Consider the following 25545-nt stretch of genomic DNA (forward strand, 5'->3'; position numbering starts at 1 on the left):
TTTACAAGGGTGCTTCACTTCAGAACCATTCAGGAAAATATGAATTTACAAAGCAGCTAAGTGTACACTACACAAAAACGATTTAAAAAGAAGCACTCCTGCTTTAAAATGATTCAGCTGATTTCCAAATAGACTTATAAAATTTCATATTTAAACATAAAAAAGATGACTATCAAATTACACTTAGGAAAACATGAATCTCTTAAACAGTGTTTTCTGTAGTGTGCTGCAGAGAGTCCTGGTAAGGAGATATTCAGTGAATACCTACTGCATACACTTGTACTTTAACTAAGACTATGCTTACTTAGATTCTAATCCTAGCTCTAACACTCACTAGATGAATAATTTCAAATAAATTAATATCACTTACATTTGCTCACCTGTAATATGAGTAATAATAACCATTATGGTACTTAAGCATCAGAGGAAATTTGTACTTTTTTACATTTTTTTTAATTGGTGGAAAATTGCCTTACAATGTTGTGTCAGTTTCTTTAAAAAAAAAAAAAAAGTACTCACAAACTATTCCAACAGAGATAAACCTTTTATGTAGAAAACAGACCACTGATAACTACAGGGGTCTTCAAAAGGGTAAAATATCCCTAGATAAGCAGTGGCAGACAGTTTTTTCAAAGCAATTTTCCACTATGAATATCCTCATAGAAAAAAAAAAAAAAAACTATTTAATTTTCACTCCTGCTGCTTAGTTGCTTCAGTCGTGTCCGACTCTGTGCGACCCCACAGACGGCAGCCCACCAGGCGTATCCCTAAAGAAACTACAATGTTCTGTTCCTCTATTTGAGGCACTTTTCCTGGCACTGAAGCCCTCAAATGGTTTGGCAGGCCTCAAATGGTTTGGTTTCTCTGTTTGCCTTAGCCTAGAAAGAAAAGCCACCCATCTCCTTAAACCTCTGTAGGATAAACCCAGTCATGCCCATTAAAACCCAAAAGATCACACCAACCCAACTTAAGTACAAGTTTACACCAAGGGAAGAAAAACCATTTGCCTGTATTGGCTTCATATGACAAGTTTTCTTAAGTACTAGCTACTGCAAGTTTTATTTATCCTTGAGTCAGACATTTCCACTTTCAACTTTTCTGCAAGCGGATACATAAGCTAGCACTTTCATGTTAGGATTAGTAAATTCATTTCAGCTTCAAAAATTTGAGAGAACAGTAATACTCAAAGTTAAAAAAAAAAAAAACTGCTCATGGGATAAGTAGGTATGGGGAAAATATTCTTACAACCTGTTCCCATAAAGCAAACTGCAACACTCACAGTTCCACTGTGATAACCATTTGTCAGAATTCTACACACATTTCCAGTAATCTTGCACTAAATCTCAAAGTATGCTACTAAGTCACTTCAGTCGTGTCTAACTCTGTGTGACCCCATACACGGCAGCCCAATAGGCTCCCCCATCCCTGGGATTCTCCAGGCAAGAACACTGGAGTGGGTTGCCATTTCCTCCTCCAATGCAGGAAAGTGAAAAGTGAAAGTGAAGTCACTCAGTCGTGTCCGACTCTTCGAGACCCCATGGACTACAGCTTACCAGGCTCCTCTGTCCATGGGATTTTCCAGGCAAGAGTAATGGAGTGGGCTGCCACAAATGGATGATCTCGAGATTTCTGGAATCTTACTCTGATATGCTGCCATATGTTCAATAATTGGTCACGTTTACTGACTAAAAATGTGTTTTTTGGTAAAGTATCTTAAGATCATGGGTACATTCCTAGAATCAACTGTTTTTACACTTACTAGGGGATGGCCTCCTTGGAATACCAGGAAATTTCTCTTATAAGCAGGATTACACTAAAATCAGAGTTCTTTTCCTAGAAATACTCTATACAGAAGAAGGTTAAGGACCCAACAGCAAATTGGAAGAAGTGAGCCTGAGTTCCAAAGTACAGCCAGAAACTTCCTAAGCAGGTAATAGGGAGTTGTGTGCAGATTTTAAGAAAGGATTCTATCAATCACTTTGGGTTTCCGTGTATTGATAGTTCATCAGAGGAGATATTTTACTTTATTTTTTTTTCTTTTTGAGGAAGAAATCTGTATTCACCTTAGTGGTATTTAAATTAGATGTGAACTTTTGATTGTCCTCTATTCCCAAAGAAAACTGGAAACTCTGTGAATGGAAGAGAGAAGCAAAAATTGAAGTTCAGTAATAAATTCCAATAAGGAGTACGCTGAGGTTTCTTCAACCACACAAAAGTAAACAGAATACATAAAATGGCATCATGGTTCTGATATCGATTTTTAATGTTTAAAAAGTGTTTCAGAAAAGAAAAAGACACCTTTAGAGCTATACAGATCAGGATTCAAATACTGCATTCCTATTGGCTAAAAGATTTTAGACAAGTTATTTGATCTCTTTGAGCTTCAGGTTTCTCATCTGCGAAATGAAGATAAATGTTGTGAGGACTAAATTAGGTAATGAAGGGCCAAAGAATATATCTGTCACTCGGTAAGAGGAAGTTCAACAAATGGAACTTCCAATTATTATTGGTATCATCAGAATTGGGGGCTTCCCTGGTGGCTCATATGGTTAAGAATCTGCCTACAATTCAGGAGACACAGGTTCGATCCCTGGGTCGGGAAGATCCCCTGGAGAAGGCAATGGCTACCCATTCCAGTATTCCTGCTTGGAAAATTCCATGGACAGATGAGCCTGGTGGGCTACAATCAATGAGGCTGCAGAGAGTCGGTCATGACTGAGCAACTAACATTTTTTTTTATCAGAATTGATGAATTTTTATAATTAGTTATTTTTTATTAAGTATTTCTTTTGGACAGGTCCCACTAACTCACTGATTAACACAGATCTATCACTTCCCTAATACAGAATCTATAATGGAATAAGCAATCACTACTTTCTCTTATGAAAGCATGGAAATATTTCCTGGCAAGGAATTACAGTATAATCAACAGCTGACCACATTTCAATAGCTCTTTCCTACATTATAGGTTTTCTCATGAGGGAGAATACATTTTCCACACATACACATTGCGGGCCCGAGTTAAAAGAAAATCAGAATGCCTAGAATGTTTAATAAGCTCCACCACACCAAACCTTTTTCAGTTCAATATTAAGGATTAGAAAGCAAAGAAGAATTCTATGTGAAAGTCATGTAGCTACAGTTTATCAAAATATAAGAATCATCAAAGTATCACCATCAGGTATGGTGGGAGAACAGACTGTTGAGTAGAAGTAGAGCCAGTCAAAATCTAAACAACATATTAACACGCAGATTTAAAATACTGCCTGCCTAAAACTAGATAAATTTTCCTAATTTCTGTTCCTTGAATTATAAAAGCTTTCTGCCAAATCCACATGGCATTTTGGTATCTTACTATACAAAAATTTAGTAAGATACCAAAACGCTACATGCATTTAGATATCTCTTTCCAGGGCTGAAGTACAAAAAGCCCAGTTCTTCATTCCAGATACCAGTCAGAACTTTCCAAATCAGAACCTCAATGTCCTGACCTATTAAGGAAACAGTTCAAATTATTTTTAATAATTCCTCCAACTTAGACAGAGAGTAGTATAAAGTGTAGTTGATTCAGTGTAAGTTATATACGTTTGTCTCTAGTATATAAGCACATCATCTAAAAACGTGATAAGTACAGCCCATATAGACTATCCATACAGGAAGACTGTTACACTTTCTTCTATACCAGATATTGTTTTCTTCACTGTTGCTGATGGTTTTCTTATTTCTGCCATTCAAAAGGGCAAACATCTGCTTTTACATATTTATACAGTGGGCTTCCCTGGTGGCTCAGTTGGTTAATCTGTCCGCAATGCAGGAGACTGCCTGCAATGCAGGAGACCCAGGTTTGACCCCTGGCTTGGGAAGATCCCCTAGAAAAGGAAATGGCAACCCACTCCAGTATTCCTGCCTGGGAAATTTCATGAACAGAGGAGCCTGCTTGGCTACAATACATAGGATCACAAGAGTCGGATACGAACGACTGACTAAACCACCACCACCCACAGGAGTTTTGAAAGTCGAAGTGTTAGTCACTCAGTCATGTCCAACTCTTTGCAACCCCAGGGACTGTAGCCCACCAGGTTCCCCTGTCCATGAAATTCTCCAGGCAAGAATACTCCTAAGTGGGCTGCCATTCTGTTCTCTGGGGATCTTTCCCACCCAGGGATCAAACCCACGTCTCGCACACTGCAGGTAGATTCTTTATTGTCTGAGCCACCAGTAACCAATAAATCTTAAAATAATCTTTTGTTCACTCTGAAAAGTGAAAGTAAAGTCGCTCAGTCATGTCCGACTCTTTGTGACTCCATGGACTGTAGCCCACCAGGGTCCTCAGTCCATGGAATTTTCCAGACAAGAGTACTGGAGTAGGTTTGCCATTTCCTTCTCCAGGGGATCTTCCCAACTCAGGGATCAAACCCGGGTCTCCTGCAGGCAGACGCTTTACCATCTGAGCCACCAGGGAATGTCACATAAAAAGGCAGACTCATCCTGTCTAAACTAGCGGTTCTCACAGAACCTTCAATTTCATGATAAAATGAGACCATGTTAAGATTCATTTACTGTCCAATGAACTCAACTGTGGACTGTGCGATTTACTAAAAGGTTAACCTGGGGCCAGGTGATCAGAGCACAGCCTGGGAAAACGAATACCTTCCATACTCAGGAATCTTGAAGATCACTAAATTTAAATTCAACTAGAATGGATTCGAGATGCCTTGGATTTATTTCTCTATGTGTTGTTACTGAAGTTGGCTTCAATACAGTATATTTGGTTATCATGTAATTCCCCTGCAGAGGAAGTGAAAGAAAATCAGAGGCAGCCTGCATCGGCGAACAGGAAGACACGCTGTCCAAATACCTTTTCTGCTCTATAGCATTCACTTGTTTCATTTGTTTTTTAAGGATTCAAAGCCATTTTGATGATTTTAAAATACCATTATAATATCTACTTACCAATATAAATTGGTTTTTGTAGCATAGCATGTTTTTAAAAGGGTTAACTTCTAATACATCAGAATGAAGTTAAAGCAGACTAAACTGTATGTCCTAATTGACAAAACTATCCTCAAATAAGTATGAATTAAACATACCACCCCCAAAGCAAGAAACTCTTGAGCTCTTTTGCTCGTGCCTTCCTACTCTCTCCTGATCTCATAAACCATAGCAAGTTTACAATTTGTACATTCATCTTCTTAGTTTCTAACTCATACACTCTTCACAATCACCTCCATAATCAAGAACTTAAAAATACATGTTACATGTGACCTGTTTTGTTAAAACTTTAACCCCTCTTCCTAAGCATAAATCTAAGGAAGAAAATAGCAAACATAAAAATTCTGAATAGAATCCAATGCCGTCTAAGAAACTAACTGGATCCTTTAGTAACAGCAACGAAATGATACCATATCACAATCCTGGAGAGTTTACACACAGTAATATGGTCATACATAACTAAAATCAACCCATAAACAGGTAAGATCATTGTTTCCAAAGGAACCTACTATGTGTTTAGGCCTTGAGTTAACCTTAACACCAATCAGCCTCCTACAGAAACCTGAGAGATGGGGAAAATTCATGGAACTGAAAGTGAAAGTGACTGCTTCTAATCCTCAATTCCAGTCCCACTGTATTCAGGCAAATGCTCACAGCTCTTATTCCAGGGTCATTAGTGTAGTTAGCTCAGGTCCGACGGCCTGTCAGATAGTCTGACAAGTTTTCTGGAGTATCTCCTATGAATAAGGATCCCCAAGAAGTACTGAGATCCGTATGCTGCCAAGCTTGTCTTGACAGAGAGCTAGCAGACCAATACAGTGGGTGAGACAAGGTTAAGGAGACACACAGCAAAGAAGCAGGGTAGATGTAACAGAGAATCAGCATTTGAACTGGGCCTGAGGAGGTGATGAGACAATGAGCGGAGAGAAACAGGCTATATTTGGATAGTACAGACGGAAATATCATGTCAAGGATTAGGGCTCAAAGAACAATGGTCTGGAAAAAAAGAGAAGTGGGAGTATTACAGGGTAACTTGAACAGTAATATCATTGAGACTGAATATACAAGACTGCATTTTGCAAAAATTTTCATATCCATTTCTTCAATTAACTCTCATGGAAAATCCACGTATCAGAAATAGTAAATGTTATTGCCAATAAACAGATAAGGAAACTGAAGAAAGACATGGAGCATTTTCTCTGAGTTCTTACATCAAATGAGTAGTAATGAGGAGATGTGAAACCAAGTCTTACAAGCCTAGGTTCAAAATACTTCTCTTTCCAAAGAAGTTAGTCTGCTTAAACTAAATTTTATACAAGCTTGACTTCAACCTGGACAAATTATTTAATGTATCAGTAAACTAGAGCAAATACTGCAAAATAATTCTAGGAGGAGCTCAATTATTGGAAAGATACATAAGCAGAAACATACAGAGTAAAATGGTAGCTTCCTACTCCATTTAAAATGAAGAGAATGATAGTTGTGTTACATACTGGCAAGTAAGTAGAAATCAGAAATGTGTGCATTTCTTACCTCTCCTCGGTTGCACAAATCTTTTCAACACCCATTACCCACTTTCGGGTGGTATATATGGGGAGAACAGATAAATAGGAAACAAAAAGAAAACTAACTAAAAGCAGAATTTTGGGAGACTCAACTATGAACAGCTTAATGAAACTTTAATCCTATTACCTTCTGTAGAACAGACTTCATGTTTGATTTAGTATCAGTTATGAAATAGAAAACCCATTAAGAATCTCCAGACAGTCTACGCAAGAGAGGGATTCTTTATGCTCTAAGTGTCAATGAAAACTTTATATATCCAGACAGGGTTTTTTAACAAGGACCTCACTTGATCATCATATCCAACCGCCTGTGGTATTTCAGCAATCTCTTATATATCTATTCTGGTACAATTATTAAAATTGCCCTTTTTACTCACAAAGTGTCTGGGTTTGTCCTATAAATGATTTGGCAGCACTCCTTTTAAACCTCAATAGGTATCCCAGTTTGGGGAGCTTGAGTGCCACTGCAACCAAGTTCCTGGAATTTGGGCATATTAAAAGCACGTTAAACTGGAGTCTTATTAATAAGAGCTCCCTAATTAACCATTTTCTAAACCTCCAGCTTCTCCCCTCCAACACACACACACACATAGCTGAAATAATTTTTCAAAGATCAGCTCTTTGGAGTTTTCATGGGGAAACTACAAAGAGAAAAGAAAAAAAGAAAGACTTCATGGGTAAGCTAAAGTCCAATTTAAATAAAATAATGAGGTCTGACCATGAAAAACTGGGAAAATAACAGAAGCAGATATGGTAAGTTAGAATCCAGCAATCACTAACAGGATAAGGAACGTTTGTAAAGGCAGACACTGAGAGTGCAAAATCCTTTCTAAAATAGATGCTGGCAGATGTTAGACCAAACTGAACATGTGCAGATGGGAGGATATGAATCTTAATCAAGTCCCTTCTTTGTCCTCCTCTACTTCTGGTTTCCCATCTAGACAATTAAAAAAAAAAAATTCTGAATGTATTTGCCAACCTTAACAGTCTGAATTTTTCAGAATTTCATAATATGAAAGAAAAAGCCAATATTTTAAAGTGTTTAATGGGAAGTGCAACTCAAAAATTAGTGAGTATAGTTTAAAGCAAACCATGGACTCTCTATATAGTCAACAGACCAAAAAAAAAAAAAAATTGTTGATGGGGAGGCGGAGAAGGGGGAAAGATATCCTTGTAAGTCATCCCTGCTTTTACTAAACGCAATTAAAATCCTTGAGTAATGTTAACGGAAAGTGACTCAGTCTTTATGAGTCACTGGAAAAATAAAAGCCAAAAAGTCCAGGGGAGACTCCCCTGGTTTCAATCACTGAGAAGCTGTATCAGAACTGGAAATGCTCATCACACATTGAGCCTTCAAAGTTTAGTGGTAAATTAACCTAGGTACTTCTGATGCAAGTTTCCAAGAGACAAAGTGGCACTTCATTCATGCAGATGTTGGTCTGTGTGTTTTGAAGAGAGTCAGTAATAAGTGATAAACTAAGAATCATAAGCAAACTTTTCAAAAGTTGAACTTGTTTACTCATATACTTCACTCATGAGAGCCCCACTGACCCTTACTCAGAACTGGCAAATGGATTATTCTTACTTTACATAAGGTTTCTACTTTGATAATCAATTTTGAAGTACATAGACATTTTTAAAGAAGTACATGTTCTTCTTTAAAAAATGAATGAAAATCAGATGTAAGTCTATATTTTTAAAAGTCACTACAAAAATAATACATGCTGTCACATGGGTTCAACCAATAATAGTCTCCAACAATGCACCACTATATCAAAAAAGAGTTTTGATAACTGATGTTTATAGTGATTAATGAAGCATCAAAAAAATATCAATTAGGGAAGTTTTTTAAAGGTTTCACTGAAATGGTCCAAGAGAAATTATCTTTTCTCCACAGAGTAACAGAGAGTAAACAATGTAAAGTTTTTCTGACCATAGTCTCTGCTGTAGTTACTCACTCATTTCAGCCTTTACAGCACAAAAGCAACCACAGACATTATGTAGACAAATGAGTAAAGTTATGACCCAATAAAACTTCAGACACAGAAATTTGAATTTCATATCATTTTTACCTGTCACAAAACATTCTTCTTCCTCTTTTTCTTCAATCATTTAAAAAAGTCTATATTCAGCTCCACTGTATAAAAACAAGCAGTGGGTAGCTGGACTGGCCCACAGGCCATAGTTTGCAAACCTCTATCCTAGAGGAACAAATTTCAACTACTAAAAGGAAAAAAATGCTGCCATTCTTTAACCCTGATAAAGGTAATGAGTTGCTACTGAAAAAAAACAAAAAATTAAAGTAGGGCAGGATGCATCCCTGCATTACGGTGGCCACAGTATTTTTAGTCAGTATATTCCAAATGTCCATTGTAAGCCCAATGTATAATCTGGGTATAAAAGACTACAGTTTCCTGGGACCATCTCCAAGAGATTCAGCTGGTACAGCAGGAACCTGCTCATAGCAAAGCTCCTAACATTGCATGAAGGTTCAAAGACCACTGATATTTACAAAATATTATCTGGAAAGTGAAGTCGCTCAGTCATGCCCGACTCTTTGCGACCCCATGGACCATAGCCTACCAGGCTTCTCTGTCCATGGGATTTTCCAGGCAATAGTACTGGAGTGGATTGCCATTTCCTTCTCCAGGAGATCTTCCCGACCCAGGGACGAACTCGGGTCTCCTGCATTGTAGACAGACACTTTACCAGCTGAGCCACCAGGGAAATCCAGTTATTATCTGGAAAGAGAGTTGAATTCAACTATATAAAGAGTTCTCAAAGCTCAATAACAAGAAAACAGCCTGATGTTTTTTTAAAGGCAAACTTTAGAACACTCACTTCAACAAATGATGTAAGAATAGGAAATAAGCACAGGAAGAGTCTCCAATCACTAGTCATTACAGAATGCAAATTAAAGCCACATGAGGCAATATTACACTGTTAAAATTTAGATCACAGCTACAAAAAAACAGAACCAGAATTTAAACCCTTAAGAAAATCACTAAAAAAATTTTAAAATATATGTTGACAATGTAAAGTGCAGACAAAGATGCAGAGCAATTGGAGCTCACATACACTGCTTGCGGGAATGCAAAATGGTACGGCTACTTTGAAAAACAATTTGGTAGTTTCTTATAAAGTTAAACATATATTCACCATACAACCCAGTAATCCTACCCCAGGTTCTAACCCAGGGCTTCCTTGGTAGCTCAGCTGGTCAAGAATCCGCCTGCAAAGCAAGAGATCCAAGTTTGTTTCCTGAGTGAGGAAGATCCCCTGGAGAAGGGATAAGAGTACCCACTCCAGTGTTCTTGGGCTTCTCTGGTGCCTCAATGGGTAGAGAATTAGCCTGCAATGCAGGAGGCCTAGGTTGAGTCCCTGGGATTGGCAAGATCCCCTGGTGGAGGGCATGGCAATCTACTACAGTACTCTTGCCTGGAGAATCCCCATGGACAGACGAATCTGGCGGGTTGCAGTCCAAAGGGTCACAAGGAGTCTTACATGACTGAGCAACTAAGCACAGGTGCTAACCCAAGAGAAGTGAAAACACATTCATGCACACACACAAAAAAATTGTATGCAAATGTTTATAGAGACTATTTATAACCACCAAAAGTAAAAACATATCAATATTCATCAACTAGTGAATGGATAAGCAAATGTGGTAGAGCCGTTCATTGGAATTCAGCAATGAAAAGGAACAAAATTACTGATACACACATGGTATTAGATGTATTAGGCTAAGTGAAACAAGTCAAACACAAAAAGCTATTTATTGTGTGATCCCATTTATATGTCATTTTCATAAAGGAAAAAGTACAGGGCCAGAAAACAAATCAGCGGTTGGTTGGGGTGGAGAGGAAGGGGTAGAACAAATTGGGGGTTATGCAATTGTTCTGTATCTTGACTGCTGGTGGTGGTTACAAGACCAAACATGTCAAACTCAGAACTGCACATTAAGAAGAATCTTTACTGTACATGAATTATACATCAATGAACCTGGCTAAAAAGAAAAAAACACTGATATATAAGCGAGACTGGTTTTATACTGGCTCTGGTTCATTAGAAAGTTTTCAGTGCTTTTATGTCAGTGTATGGTTACCAATATCATATGAAGACCTACCTATCTTAATGTGTGCGTTTGTATTATTGCAATAATGACAGAGTTAAAAAAAAAAAACACTTCTTTTGAGAATGCATGCTTGTGGTGTCCTATTAAATATAATCAGTCACTTTGGTCACTCAGTTCAGTTCAGTCGCTCAGTGGTGTCCGACTCTTTGCGACCCCATGAATTGCAGCACGCCAGGCCTCCCTCTCCATCACCAACTCCCGGAGTTCACTCAGACTCACATCCATCGAGTCAGTGATGCCATCCAGCCATCTCATCCTCTGTCGTCCCCTTTTCCTCCCACCTTCAATCTTTCCCAGTGTCAGAGTCTTTTCCAATGAGTCAACTCTTCCCATGAGGTGGCCAAAGTACTGGAGTTTCAGCTTTAGCATCATTCCTTCCAAAGAAATCCCAGGGTTGATCTCCTTCAGAATGGGCTGGTTGGATCTCCTTGCAGTCCAAGGGACCCTCAAGAGTCTTCTCCAGCACCACAGTTCAAAAGCATCAATTCTTCGGCACTCAGCCTTCTTCACAGTCCAACTCTCACATCCATACATGACCCCTGGAAAAACTATAGCCTTGACTAGATGGACCTTAGTCGGCAAAGTGATGTCTCTGCTTTTGCATATACTATCTAGGTTGGTCATAACTTTTCTTCCAAGGAGTAAGCGTCTTTTAATTTCATGGCTGCACTCACCATCTGCAGTGATTCCAGAGCCCCCCAAAAATAAAGTCTGACACTGTTTCCACTGTTTACCCATCTATTTCCCATGAAGTGAGGGGACCAGATGCCATGATCTTCGTTTTCTGAATGTTGAGCTTTAAGCCAACTTTTTCACTCTCCATTTTCACTTTCATCAACTCAGTCGTGTCCAACTCTTTGTGACCCCATCAACTGCAGCATGGGAGGCTTCCCTGCCCATGACCAACTCCAGGAGCTTACTCAAACTCATGTCCATCAAGTCGGTGATGCCATCCAACCATCTCATCCTCTGTCGTCCCCTTTCCCTCCCACCTTCAATCTTTCCCACCATCAGGGTCTTTTCCAATGAGTCAGTTCTTCACATCAGGTGGCCAAAGAATTGGAGCTTCAGCTTCAACATCAGTCCTTCCAATGAATATTCGGGACTGATTTCCTTTAGGATGGACTGGTTGGATCTCCTTGCAGTCCAAGGGACTCTCGAGAGTATTCTCCAACACCACCATTCAGAAGCATCAATACTTCAGCTCTCAGCTTTCTTTAGAGTCCAACTCTCACATCCACACATGACTACTGGAAAAACCAGAGCTTTGACTATACGCACGTTTGTTGGGAAAGTAATGTCTCTGCTTTTTAATATGTTGTCTAGGTCGGTCATAACTTTTCTTTGAAGGAGCAAGCATCTTTTAATTTCATGGCTGCAGTCACCATCTGCAGTGATTTTGGAGCCCAAAAAAATAAAGTCTGTTACTGCTTTCATTGTTTCCCCATCTATTCACCATGAAGTGAAGGGACCAGATGCCATGATGTTAGCTTTCTGAATGTTTAGTTTTAACCCAACTCTTTCACTCTCTTCTTTCACTTTCATCAAGAGGTTCTTTAGTTCTTCTTCACTTTCTGCCATAAGGGTGGTGTCATCTGCATACCTGACATTTTTGATATTTCTCTTGGCAATCTTGATTCCAGCCTGTGCTTCATTCAGTCCAGCGTTTCTCATGATGTATTCTGCATATAAGTTAAATAAGCAGGGTGATAATATACAGCCTTGATATACTCCTTTTCCTATTTGGAACCAGTCTGTTGTTCCATGTCCAGTTCTAACCATTGCTTCTTGACCTGCATACAGATTTCTCAGGAGGCAGGTCAGGTGGTCTGGTATTCCCATTTCTTGAAGAATTTTCCAGAATTTGTTGTGATCCACACAGTCAAAGGCTTTGGTGTAGTCAACAAAGTAGATGATTTTCTGGAACTCTTGCTTTTCGATGATCCAGTGGATGTCGGCAATTTGATCTCTGGTTCCTCTGCCTTTTCTAAATCCAGCTGGAACATCTGGAAGTTCACAGTTCACACACTGTTAAAGCCTGGCTTGGAGAATTTTGAACATTACTTTGCTAGCGTATGAGATGAGTGAAACTGTGCAATAGTTTGAACATTCTTTGGCACTGCCTTTCTTTGGGATTAGAATGAAAACTGACCTTTTCCAGTCCTGTGGCCACTGTTGAATTTTCCAAATTCGCTAGCATACTGAGTGCAGCACTTTCACTGCATCATCTTTTAATATTTGAAATAGCTCAACTGGAATTCCATCACCTCCACTGGCTTTGTTTGTAGTGATGCTTCCTAAGGCTCACTTGACTTTGCGTTCCACGATGTCTGGCTCTAGATGAGTGATCACAGCATTGTGGTTATCTGGGTCATGAAGATCTTTTTTGTATAGTTCTTCTGTGTATTCTTGCCACCTCTTCTCAGTATCTTCTGCTTCTGTTAGGCCCATACCATTTCTTTCCTTTATTGTGCCCATCTATGCATGAAATGTTCCCCGGGAATCTCTAATTTTCTTGAAGAGATCTCTAGTCTTTCCTATTCTATTGTTTCCTCTATATCTTACACTGATCACTGAGGAAAGCTTTCTTATCTCTGCTTGCTAGTCTTTGGAACTCTGCATTCAAGTGGATATATCTTTGTTTTTCTCCTTTGCCTTTCACACCTTTTCTTTTCTCAGCTATTTGTTAAGAACTCCTCAGACAACCATTTTGCCTCTTTGCATTTCTTTTTCTTGGGGATGGTCTTGATCACTACCTCTAGTTCTTCAGGCCCGATATCAGATTTCATCCCTTGAATCTATTTGTCATTTCCACTGTATAATCATAAGGGATTTGATTTAGGTCATACCTGAATAGTCTAGTGGTTTTCCCTTCTTTTTAAGTCTGATAATAATTTGGCAATAAGGAGTTCATGATCTGAGCCACAGTCAGCTCCCGGTCTTGTTTTTGCTGACTGAAAAAGTTGGCTTAAAGCTCAACGTTCAGAAAACGAAGATCATGGCATCTGGTCCCATCACTCCATGGGAAATAGATGGGAAAACAGTAGAAACAGTGTCAGACTTTATTTTGGGGGGGCTCCAAAATCACTGCAGATGGTGACTGCAGCCGTGAAATTAAAAGACACTTACTCCTTGGAAGAAAAGTTATGACCAATCTAGATAGTATATTCAAAAGCAGAGACATTACTTTGCCGACTAAGGTCCGTCTAGTCAAGGCTATAGTTTTTCCAGTGGTCATGTATGGATGTGAGAGTTGGACTGTGAAGAAGGCTGAACGCCGAAGAATTGATGCTTTTGAACTGTGGTGTTGGAGAAGACTCTTCAGAGTCCCTTGGACTGCAAGGAGATCCAACCAGTCCATTCTGAAGGAGATCAACCCTGGGATTTCTTTGGAAGGAATGATGCTAAAGCTGAAACTCCAGTACGTTGGCCACCTCATGCGAAGAGTTGACTCACTGGAAAAGACTCTGACGCTGGGAGGGATTGGGGGCAGGAGGAGAAGGGGACGACCGAGGATGAGATGGCTGGATGGCATCACGGACTCGATGGATATGAATCTGAGTGAACTCCGGGAGATGGTGATGAACAGGGAGGCCTGGCGTGCTGCAGTTCATGGGGGCAGAAAGAGTCGGACACGACTGAGTGACTGAACTGAACTTAACTGAACAGAATTTCTCCCTGTTTGGCTGCAAAGAACATAATCAATGGGTTGGCCAAAAAGTTTGTTCAGGTTTTCTGTACCAGCTCACTGAAAAACTCTTCTGTTTTGGCCAACACAACAGTATCTCGGCTTCCCTGGCAGCTCAATCCATAAAGAATCCGCCTGCAATGCAGGAGACCTGGATTCGATCCCTGGATTGGAAAGATCCCCTGGAGAAGGGCAGGGCAACCCACTCCAGTATTCTTGCCTGGAGAATCCGCATGGACAGAGGAGCCTGGTGGGCTACAGGGGGGTCCATGGGGTCACAAAGAGTCAGACACAACTGAGCAACTAAGCACAGCATACGAACAGCACACAGTATCTAGGAATTCCTGTACTGATTTCTAAATTCAAACATCTGGGAATAAACAGTCTATATAACCCCACGGTATATAAAACCAATTATCCTTTGTAGTTCTTAATTAGGATCTAGGGCACCCTAATTTTACAGTTTTGAAGCACAGGACACTTTTAAATAGGTCATCAGCTCAAAGCATTAACCCAACAATCCTTTCAGTGGCTACATCTGAAATTGCAAACATAGCTGTGATAAGGTTTATTTTTTTCCCCTATAGTTTGGGGTAGTTAATTGTAAAATACACTCCTTTACTTAAAATACTGGGATTTCAAGAAAAGTTTACTAAAGTTTTGCGGTGTCACACTGTTTTCTGTTACTGAGGCAAAAATTCACTTATCTCAATCAAAACTCTGCATCTCTAAAGAGAACTGAGGAAAGATCATGGTTTTATTTCCACAGTTTATGTTTAACTGTCTTAAAATATTCAAGCCTCTAAATATTAGCCCCTCCAGGCTGAGTATACCAGAGAGGAAATGCATCTTCTGTCGGAAAAACCACTGAGGCAGGAATATGACCTCCTGTATAGCTCATGCAGCAATTCATTTGCTGAATCAAAACAAACACCTTAAAAAAAAAAAAAAAAGCTTTTAATTAAAAAATAAAATAAAACTTAGGTCAACTTTTTAACATTCATATCAAACATTATTGCTAAAACAACTTGAGAAAAAGCTCTGAAATTGTTTTGCCACTCATTATTTTTATAGCATTGTTTTTCTCCAGTGGATCTAGCAGTAAAGAATCCGCCTGCCAATGCAGGAGACACAAGGGATGCAGGTTCGATTCCTGGGTCAGGAAGATTTCCTGAAGAAGAAAATGGCAACACACCCAGTATTCTTGCCTGGGAGATTCCATGGACAGGGGAGCCTGGCAGGCTACAGTCTATGGGGCCGCAAAGAGAAGGATACAACTGAGTGACTGAGCGGGCGCGCATACACACACACACATTAAGGAAATACCTCAGGAGTGATTCTTTTTTATCTACAGAATACTTGAAAAGAGAGAAGAACACAGAGAGGGAACAAAAGAAGAGAGAGAAAGGGAGGAGATGGGAAAGGAAGAGGAAGGTGAAAAAGGAGAGAGGAGGGAAGACTGAGCTGTGGAATACTCAATTTTAAACTTCTCTAAATTTAGGCCCCATATCGCAATTTTTAGATACGTTAAGTCTAAGGGGTTTATTACAACTCACTTCCCCATCCTGGCTCTCAGATTTTCATCTGGAAAATCTGGCGGAGCAGTGGTTTCTAATAGTTTCCCACAAGGGAGAAGTTGGCCTTTATGTACTTGTCAGTTTAAAAAAAAAAAAAAAGGCATTTCTTGAATCACTAAAATAATCTTTATTTTACAAATAGCAGGTATTTCAGTTTTTTAAAATCACTGTATTTATTTAAGAAGGTACTACATACCTGCATATAGCAAATGTGAGAGGCATTCTGGGTGGAATTTCAAGAGTTCTTTACAACTCTTTGAACAACTCTTGAACTCTACAGGACTGCCTTTCCAGCACAGTCAAGATCACACCATACACTACAGGGCACCTTTTACTGTGAAACTACCCTCACACAATAGGTGACACACATAAATTTCTAAAAAATATGTATCTACGGTTTTTCAGCTTCCAAATTATATGATACTGCTTTGTATTTTACCTCAGGGGGAAAAAAAATTAAACATATTACTCAAAAAAAATTCAAACCACCAAACAGCATTTTTTAAAATGTTTTTACTAAAATTTTATTCTTAATAATGATTACCTTCAAAGTCATAAGGAAGAGCATGCAATGACTTTTTTTTTTTACTATCTATGTTATCCATAACTTTGTATGGATTCCATTTATAACACATATCTATGAAAAAAAAAAACACTAGAAAAAATACATAAAACATTTTCATAAATATAACAGTGGCACTAAGATACATGATGTCAAGGTTAAAAGGCATTATCTCTGCCCTCTAAGAGGTTATGCTCTGAGAAGGAACAGGAAATTACGCCAGAGATAGGATTTCTAAACTAACAAGAGAGCATCTAGTAGTCATGATTTACTCATTCATTCATTCACACATTCACATATCTGCTGAGTCTTTGCCAGCTATGTGAAAGATCTGAAGCCAGATCAAGGTAAAGAAAAACAAGACACATACCTAAGTCAAGATTTAGCAGTGGTCTCATTAAAAAAAAAAAAAAAACCACCCCCTACCCTCCAAAACAACCTATGGAATTTTGAGGAAAAGAGAAACTGAGTTTGTCTGAGAGCCAGTAAACGGACCTCTTAGAGACCTCCATCACATTATGTGTCTTGTGGGCATGCCACATGCTTTGGATCTCTGGGACTATTTGACTAACTTACTGTAACACACATAATTTTGTATCTTTCTGCTTAAAGTTCTGGACTTACGCCATTAATTTAATTTACCCTCATCTTGCCACTATGGTGTTCTGGACCTAAAATGAATCAGTGCTTTCTAGGCATATTTCTGAAAATGCATTAACTTTGATCTTTAAAGAAAAAGAATTTGCTCTCAGAATAGCTAGCTATCTTCATTTCAAGAAATGTCTCTACCACAAGTGCACAGGTGGTCATCAGATGCTAACCGTGAGTAAACTAACTTTGGAGATGCTGGAACTTCCCACTTGAAGGACAGTAAAAATACAAAATACATAATAAATTCCCTTACTGCTGAGAGGAAAGAAGAAAGAAGGTTGGCCTGGTAGATGAGAGGACTGTAGATTGTATATTTCGTGTTCAATGTTTAAAAGTGGGAAAACGCTAATGACTAAAAAACTGCAAAAGTTAATAAACTTTAGAGTCTAGAAATGGCTTTGATGCACAGTCTACATCTCTCAGACCAAAATCTTAAGATAATGTGAAAACTTTGCTAAATATAGGAAAGAGCAAGATTAGCAGTGAGCAATTAAAACCAAGTAGAGTTATGGAAGCGGCCTCCCCAGTGTCTCTGCAGTAAAGAATCCCCTTGTCAAAGCAGGAGACACAGGAGACATGGGTTTGATCCCTGGGACAGGAAGATCCCCTGGACGATGAAATGGCAATCCACTCCAATATTCCTGGCTGGAAAATCCCATGAACAGAGGAGCCTGGCAGGCTACAGTCCTTGGGGGTCACAAAGAGTCGGACACACAGAGATGGAAATCAGACTGGAGAGAGCAAAAAGTGGGGAGTCTGGATTGTGGTTTCAGAAAGAAAATTCAGCAAAGAGGCTAAAACTGACCAAAAATCTAAGTTTGTTAACTAATAAAAGTGCTTTTTTTTTTTTTTAAGGGGGGAAAAAAAAGCTTTTATCTAAACTAAAAAAAAAAAAATTGGAATATTGTTGGAACCTTTTTCTACTGGAGAATACTTTTGTCTAGCATTCACAAATTGCATGATGTATTTGAAATATACATCTGATATAAAAAAAATGGTTGAGAATTATTTCAAATCTTGTAGCAGAGAACCTCAAATGTTCCCGAAGAAATAAAGCATTACTTCTAAACAATGGCAACAGTATTTCCATTACAAAAAGTATGCAGATGTTCAAAAAAAAAAAAAACACCCTTTTTAACCCAGAAACAATGATGTGTGTTAAAATTCATCTTAGACTTAATTCTTGACTTAATTCTTTTCACTACAAATGAACTCAAACACATCTGTCTCCTATTTAAGACAGATTTCCCAAGGTAAAAATACTGAAGTAGTTTTTTTTTTTAAAGTCTGTCCAAATGATGAGTATCTTTGACCATCTTAAAACTAAGCAAGTGCTAGATTTTAACCTAGAAGAAAAAAGTTTTCAAATACCCTCCTTCCCTAAAGTCAGCTGCTACCATGACCTCTGTTGAGCCGTTCACAAAAAAGTTCCAGTGTGCCCGGTCCCTTCCTAAAGAAAAGGACAGTGGGAAGGGGCAGACATCCACCGCATTCTCAGTCTCTACTGGAATTTGCCCAATGATTCCAAATTGTAATTGTATACAAAGGTTTACATTAATACAAGAAGTAGAGAGTTTTCAAAACTGGAGTTTAAAAATCTATGCCAGAATATTAAGCAAATTATTACTAAACTTCCTTTTCAAACTGAGTTGGAGTTTCAATATTAAGAACAGTCTCAATGTTTGTGTATGTTTTACCCAATCATGGTCACCAACTTTATTTTCTTTAATTAGGGTCCAAAAAAAATCATTAGGGAGCAACCAGACTATAATCAAGAGTTATATTAGAGAAAGATATACTTTATTAGATGTGAATACTTCCCAGAACAAAAACCACACCGCCATTAGGACATTCCTAGTATAGTGTATCATTTCCTTTGATGATCTTTAAACCAGAAAAATCAGATGCTTACAAAAACAATGATCTCTCAACAATTTCTGACCACCTTCAAAGTGAATCAATATATGTAATTCTCATTTAATGAAACAGCTACATAAATTTCCATACCACTTTACCATATTATATAAACTGGACTGCCTCATATCAAGTTGTGCAAAACGAAAACCAATCCAAATGAGTTAAACTCCAGAGTTTAGCAATGGAAAAATCTTGCATTTATAGATGGAAAGTGTTTGTTGAAACCCTTGAGAAAAGAATATACTGGAATAAACCATTCACGTCTTGGTTAGAAACCAAAAGAACTAAGAGTAATACAAATGCATACATAGAAAGAGTTTCAGGTTTGTTTCAGGTCACTAACATGTACACGGAGCAAGGTAAATCCATAGCACTACATGACTGCGTGCTGCGCTTAGTGTGTCTGACTCTTTGCAACCCCGTGGACTGTAGCCCACGAGGCTCCTCTGTTAACGGGGATTCTCCAGACAAGAAAACTGAAGTGAGTTACCATGCCCTCCTCCAGGAGATCTTCCCAACTCAGGGATCAAACCCAGGTCTCCCACACTGCAGGCAGATTCCTTACCGACTGAGCCACCAGGGAAGCCCTAGTTAACAAACTGAGGTTGTGTCTGAACTCCAATTCTTACCCTACTCCTCACACCCCTCAAGGAAGCATTATATATGCAAGGATATATATAAACACACACGCACAACTTCATACCACAAAGGTTAAAGACAATCTCTAAGACTAGGACTTTCAAAGTGCAAATTTGCCTTTCCTACCACTCAGCTCCAGACAAGACCATGCAAAGAAAAAATCATTTACATATGAATGCAAGAACCTTTACCAAAACCAAGATGGGAACTCAAGGGTTGAAAAACACCACTTGATAAAAAGTCTCCGGCCTAAAAAACTCTAACATCCTTTAGGAACAACAGGACAGGCCCAAACCCATTAAAAATTCTACACAAAACCAGCGACTGTCTCCTGGTGTTTGGAACTCTGGGGCCTAAAGCAGTCAAGCTTTCTTTGGATCCTGGGTTCAGCCCTAGCAGCCACAAGACCCTGAGTCAAATCAGGTTGGCAATGAAACAAACACACAATTCCAAGAAAGCAAAGATCCTTTTCAATTCCACCTTCCCAGGACAACTAAGACCACAAGAGTCAGCTGAAACAAATGACATCCACTACAAAGGCAACCTCTGCAAGCCGGGATAGCACTCTGGGACTTCTATGCTTCCCAGGGACAAATAACAGCCTAAGATTACTAAAGATTACAGCGATCCAGCACCAAAGAGCTCAGTTTAAAAAAAAAAAAAAAAAAAGGGTCTAGGATGAAGACAAGAGGCAAGAAGTCAATGGGCTTCTTGCTAGAAGTCAAGCCAGACCAGTAGTAATCAAGCTCTTACATCTGGACATCAGTATAGGAAACTAGCAAAATTCAAGAGCACAATGAGTCCCCTGCTTCCCCTCGCTTACTGCTTTTTGTGAGAAAATGCTTATTTATAGCAGCTTCCCATCTGGCTGCTCGCGCTGGGCAATGCCCAGACTAAACTTTTAAACCTGGAAAAAGGTGGGAAAGTCAGCCAGCCAGACGCAGCGCTAGGAAACGTAGACAGAAGGAGGGAAAGAGTCAAGTTTCAAAACAAAGGTTCCACAAGGAACTGAACGTCAACCACTCCCCACTTCCTAGCCTTCAAGCCAGCTAGGCTGGGCCTGAATTTTTAAGAAGAGAAGTTAAGTCAGAGGAGCCCAGCTCTGGAGCTTTCACTAACGGCACGGCTATTCTGGAGAACCTTTGCACAACCACTTGATGAGAGTGGTGTTGGCCTCTCCCCCCATCTCCCGACGGTGGAGAAAAACGGGCTCAGAACTTAGGTGACTTGCCCAAGGTCCCGCAGCAGAACCGGAATTCAATTTCTTCCCGGCCACGGCGGGCCGGCACCCGGTGGGCGCCAAGCGAAGGCCGCGGGGGCCGCCGAGACTAGGAAGGCCCTCCTCCCTCGGGAGGGACCCGGCGCTGGGAGCCGGAGGGGCCCGGCGCGCGCTCCACGGCCCGGCCCCTACCTTCCTTGACTCCCGGCAGCTTGGACTGGTCGATGGTGACTTCAGCCATGTTGGCCTGGGGTCCGGGCTGCACTTCGCCTCCGGCTTCCCGGCAGCCGCCTGCACAGAGCACGGCCCGGCGCGCAGCAGCAGCAGCGCCCGACGCGGCGCAAAGTCCAGCGGGCAGCGCTCGGGCCCGGAGGACGGGGCGGGCCGCCGTGCAAGGGCTAGCGACAAGGGCGGCGGGAGACCGACCCGGGCGCAGCAGGCTGCGCCGCCGCAGCCACCTGCTCCCGCGCCCCCGGCCCTGATCAATACCGAATACCCGGAGCCCGGAAATGGACCCGGGCCGGCCAGTACGGAGGGAGAAAGGAGACAGAAAGGCGGGCGGGCGGGCGGGCCTGGGTGGGGAGGGGGAGGGGAGCTGCAGGTCTGTAACCGCAATTCAAGTGGCTGGCGAGCGCAGATCGGCTCCTGCGGCCGCCTCCCTGCTGTCTCCTTTGTGCCGAGTGACTCGCCGGCGGCTAGGGCCTCCGCCCCCTCGCCCTGCCTCCCTCCCAAGGGAGGGTCGCGTCTGTCGGTGGGGGCCTTGTGTCCTGAAGGCCTCGGCCAAAAGGCCGCACGGATCCCCCACAACAGTCGTTTCTGTCGCCGGTGTAGTCCCCATTCTTGGGCTCTTTCCACAGGATGCTTCCTGTGTGCCTGGCTCTCTGGGACACTCTGTCTCCTGGGATTAGAGGAAAGATGATGTTTGGTCATTAAAAACTCTCTACTACAATGTACAGAACTAGGGAGCCGCTGATCAGAAGCTAGGCGAGTTAAGAGAATGTTCACAACCAGTTGAGGGAACTGAGTCATTCATTCATCAAAAATGCACGAATGTCTAGCGAGTCCAATGTTAGATACTGTGGGTGATAACAACATGCGTCAGACATCTCCCTCTTCTGGCATGTCACACATTGGTCTACAATTGTGACATTTTTATTTCCCCGAAATAGCATCTCCTGGCAACAGAATTCTCCCTCCCTTTGGGAAGTCCTCTTCGGAAGGGGCCTCCTCCCCCAAGCTTGTGCGATCAAACAACCTCTCCACCATCAACAAGCTTCCTCCCTCACCTACATACATTCATCTAAGGATGGGTGTGTGACCAAGACAGGTCAAGTAGAATACTTATCTGAGGTTATTATATAAAGAAAGACAGATAAGCATTGTTTCTTGTGAAGAGGGTTGACTCTTCTTAATAGACAATGAGGCCAAACTGAAGACAGAAGTAAAGGTAAGGAGACAGTAAAGATGAAGAGGGTGTGTTCTGGTGTTACCATAGTAGCAAACCAGGGGGTCCCTGAGATTCCCACTGCTCTGGATTCTGGTATTTACCTCCAGCATCTTCTCAATTTAGGCTAGCACATTTTACTACCTCGAACTAGTAAAAGTTGATATTCTGTCACTCAACAGCTCAAGGAGTAACTGTATGAGAGGCCACATGGAGGAGGGTTTATTTGGACTTGCCATTGACTTAAGATTAGCAAAAATTTAAGAAAGGATTTTCTAAGCCAAAGGGTGGCAAACCCTGGGCCACTGGATTTGAATGGCTGCTTTTTATGTGTTTAAATGATTACATTTAAGTGCTTATAGAAATACAATATAGTATTTTCAATCTTGCCTCTTTGTACTCAAATTATAAAATAATTACTATTGGATCATTTTCAGAAAAGGTTAGCCAACCCTATTACTAGGCAGAAAGAACACCAGCAAATTAAGTGTGTAAATAGAAATATTAGAAAATTTTATGTTGAGAATTTTAAGTTGCCTGCTTTCTGACTTCTTTTTTTTAACTTCCCATGGTCATAGAGAATATTTATAATAACAGTATTGTCTGTTTTCCTCCCCCAAATTCATTGTCTTCATTCCTCCGTCATGCTCTGCTCTGGGAGGGTGACATTTATGAAAACATCACCAGGGTCTCCTTGCCCTGTGGCTTCTTTTTGAGTTAGACCAATGCACAACATTGGCAAAAAATTAAAAAAAAAAAAAAAAAAAAAGGAGGAGGGAAATGTCAGGGTGTATATTACATGCCTTTCCTTTATGCTACCTAGGCCAAAATTTTGGTCATACTGTGTCTCTCTGACTACAATGCCTGTCTAGAAACCTCTTTCCCAGAGTTCCAGCTCTCATGAGTCTCTCATAATACCATTTCTTTACAGTGCCCCTTCAGGCCCAGAGTGGTAATAGCTTCACACTGTTACTGGTTCCCTTAACCACACCCATACCTTTGTAAATAATCCCTTAATTATATTCTTTCCAGTTTAACTATTTTGAGTGTGCATTCTTTTGCCTAGACTCTGATTAGTATAGTTGAGATATGCCAAAGGGTCATTGTTTTGTTTTCCTTAACATTGACATTTCTTATGATCACTGTAAGACCATAAAACATATGCATCTATTCATATGATCTCCACTTCCTATTCTCTTGGTCTTTCTTGAGTATTTCAATCATAGTTTTTAGCCTCATTGCTCCAAGAAACAGCTGTTTTTATTAGAATTAACAATGATCTCCATGTTGCCAAATCCAGGAGTCAATTCTCAGCTTTCCTCTTATTGGCTTACTATTCCCATGTAATAGATATGATTTAACTCATCTTCCTGATACATTTTTTTGTTTTGGGCTGGTTTTAGTTTTTGTATTTTCACTTACCTCATTTATCTCCCTCACTTATCTACACCACTAGCCATGTTGTTAAAAAATGATTCAAACAATGTAAGCTCACTTTTGAGAGTTCTTCAGGATACTGGTATCTGCCAATTATTGGAGATGGTTATAGGCTTCCCAGGTCATGCAATGGTAAAGAATCTGCCTGCCAATGCAGGAGATACGGGCGATGAGGGTTCAATCCTTGGGTTGGAAAGATCCCCTGGCGAAGGGAATGGCAACCCACTCCATTATTCTTGCCTGGGAAATCCTGTGGACAGAGGAGGCTGGCAGTCTACAGTCCATGGGGTCACAGAGTCGGACACGACTGAACACACACACATAAGCTAGCAACTCCACCTGAATTGTTTTTACCAGGTTATAAAAAAAGTATGTCTGAGACTAAATTCATATATACACACATTTAGGCACAAAGTCATAAAATCTACTCTGAAAACTTAATAAAGCCTCAATTCCTTATCCTTTTATAGCCTCTAACTACACAGTCCATAAAAGATTTGTGCAAACACACACATTATTTTGGAATCATGCCTTGAGCACCACTGTACAAATTAAAGACTGAAAGACTCTGTTGGTTCTTACAGCCTACCCAAATAAGAGTGGGGAATTTTTTTTAAATATTTAAACCAATTCACATATCTATATATTTCAAATATTCCCAAATTTAAACTGATTCCTAATATTCATTATATTGTGCTATGAAATTTCTGTTTTTAATCTAAATTTTTTGAAAATAGCTTAATGTTCCTATTACAATTTTCTTTGAAGTGTAGCCTTCTGGTAAAATCCTAGGTTATAACGCCTCAGTTTGTATTCCTAGTTAGGCAACTGACCACCCCTAGAATGTACACCAAAACTAAACACACATACATACACACTCCCATGTGTCTTTCTTTATGGGTTCCTCCCAATTTCCTAGACCTTCAAATGCTGGAGTGTTTCAGACTGTGCTTTAGTACTCAAACTATTCCTTCCTAACTATTCTTATTACTTCTAGTTATTAATCCAGTCTCTGCTTTAATTATTAACCCTTGGGTAAATGAAATTGCCAGTATGGCACAATTTTGACTGAAAAAAATTGACAATTAATGTGGTTCAACCTAATATTCTGACAAACCCCAAAATTTATATTTTCAACCCAAATTCTCCATGAGTTCCATCTTCATGTATCCAACTGCTAAGTTTCATATTCATTTAAAGGTTTGATTGGCTGTAGTGTCAAATATGTTGACAAAATAAGGGCAACAAGGACTGGAAAAGAGAACTTTTGATTGACTTCCAGGTTATTCATAAGGAAGCAGCAATAGGAGAGTTGAGAGAGAGTAATCAGATTACGAAGTTTTTTGTATACTTATCAGTTCAGTTCAGTCGCTCAGTCATGTCCAGCTCTTTGCAATCCCATGAACTGCAGCATGCCAGGCCTCCCTATCCATCACCAACTCCTGGAGTTCACCCAAACTCATGTCCATTGAGACAGTGATGCCATCCAACCATCTCATCCTCTGTCATCTCCTTCTCCTCCTGCCCTCAATCTTTCCCAGCATCAGGGTCTTTTCAAATGAGTCAGCTCTTTGCATCAGGTGGCCAAAGTATTGGAGTTTCAGCTTCAGCATCAGTCCTTCAGTAAATATTCAGGACTGATCTCCTGGTTCAAAAGCATCAATTCTTTGGCACTCAGCTGTCTTTATAGTCCAACTCTCACATCCATACATGGCCACT

At 40.2% G+C, this 25545-nt stretch overlaps 1 protein-coding gene across 13 annotated transcripts in view; it reads right to left on the minus strand.

Moving 5' to 3' along the window:
- The window catches only part of CCDC50 (coiled-coil domain containing 50), an 86466-nt gene extending 61189 nt beyond the window's left edge, over positions 1-25277 (minus strand). For 7 of the 13 annotated variants that reach the window (XM_042233147.2, XM_042233143.2, XM_060404738.1 and 4 more), the window contains exon 1: positions 21138-25277. In XM_042233147.2, coding sequence (XP_042089081.1) covers positions 21138-21974 — 837 coding nt within the window. In that variant the 5' untranslated portion in view covers positions 21975-25277. The remainder of the gene's footprint in view (positions 1-21137) is intronic. The other 6 variants (XM_042233151.2, XM_060404746.1, XM_027957300.3 and 3 more) reach the window with 2 other exon arrangements.
- Between the last annotated feature and the right edge of the window lie 268 nt (positions 25278-25545).

This window comes from Ovis aries, chromosome 1, assembly GCF_016772045.2.
Source record: "Ovis aries strain OAR_USU_Benz2616 breed Rambouillet chromosome 1, ARS-UI_Ramb_v3.0, whole genome shotgun sequence".
Taxonomy (NCBI): domain Eukaryota; kingdom Metazoa; phylum Chordata; class Mammalia; order Artiodactyla; family Bovidae; genus Ovis; species Ovis aries.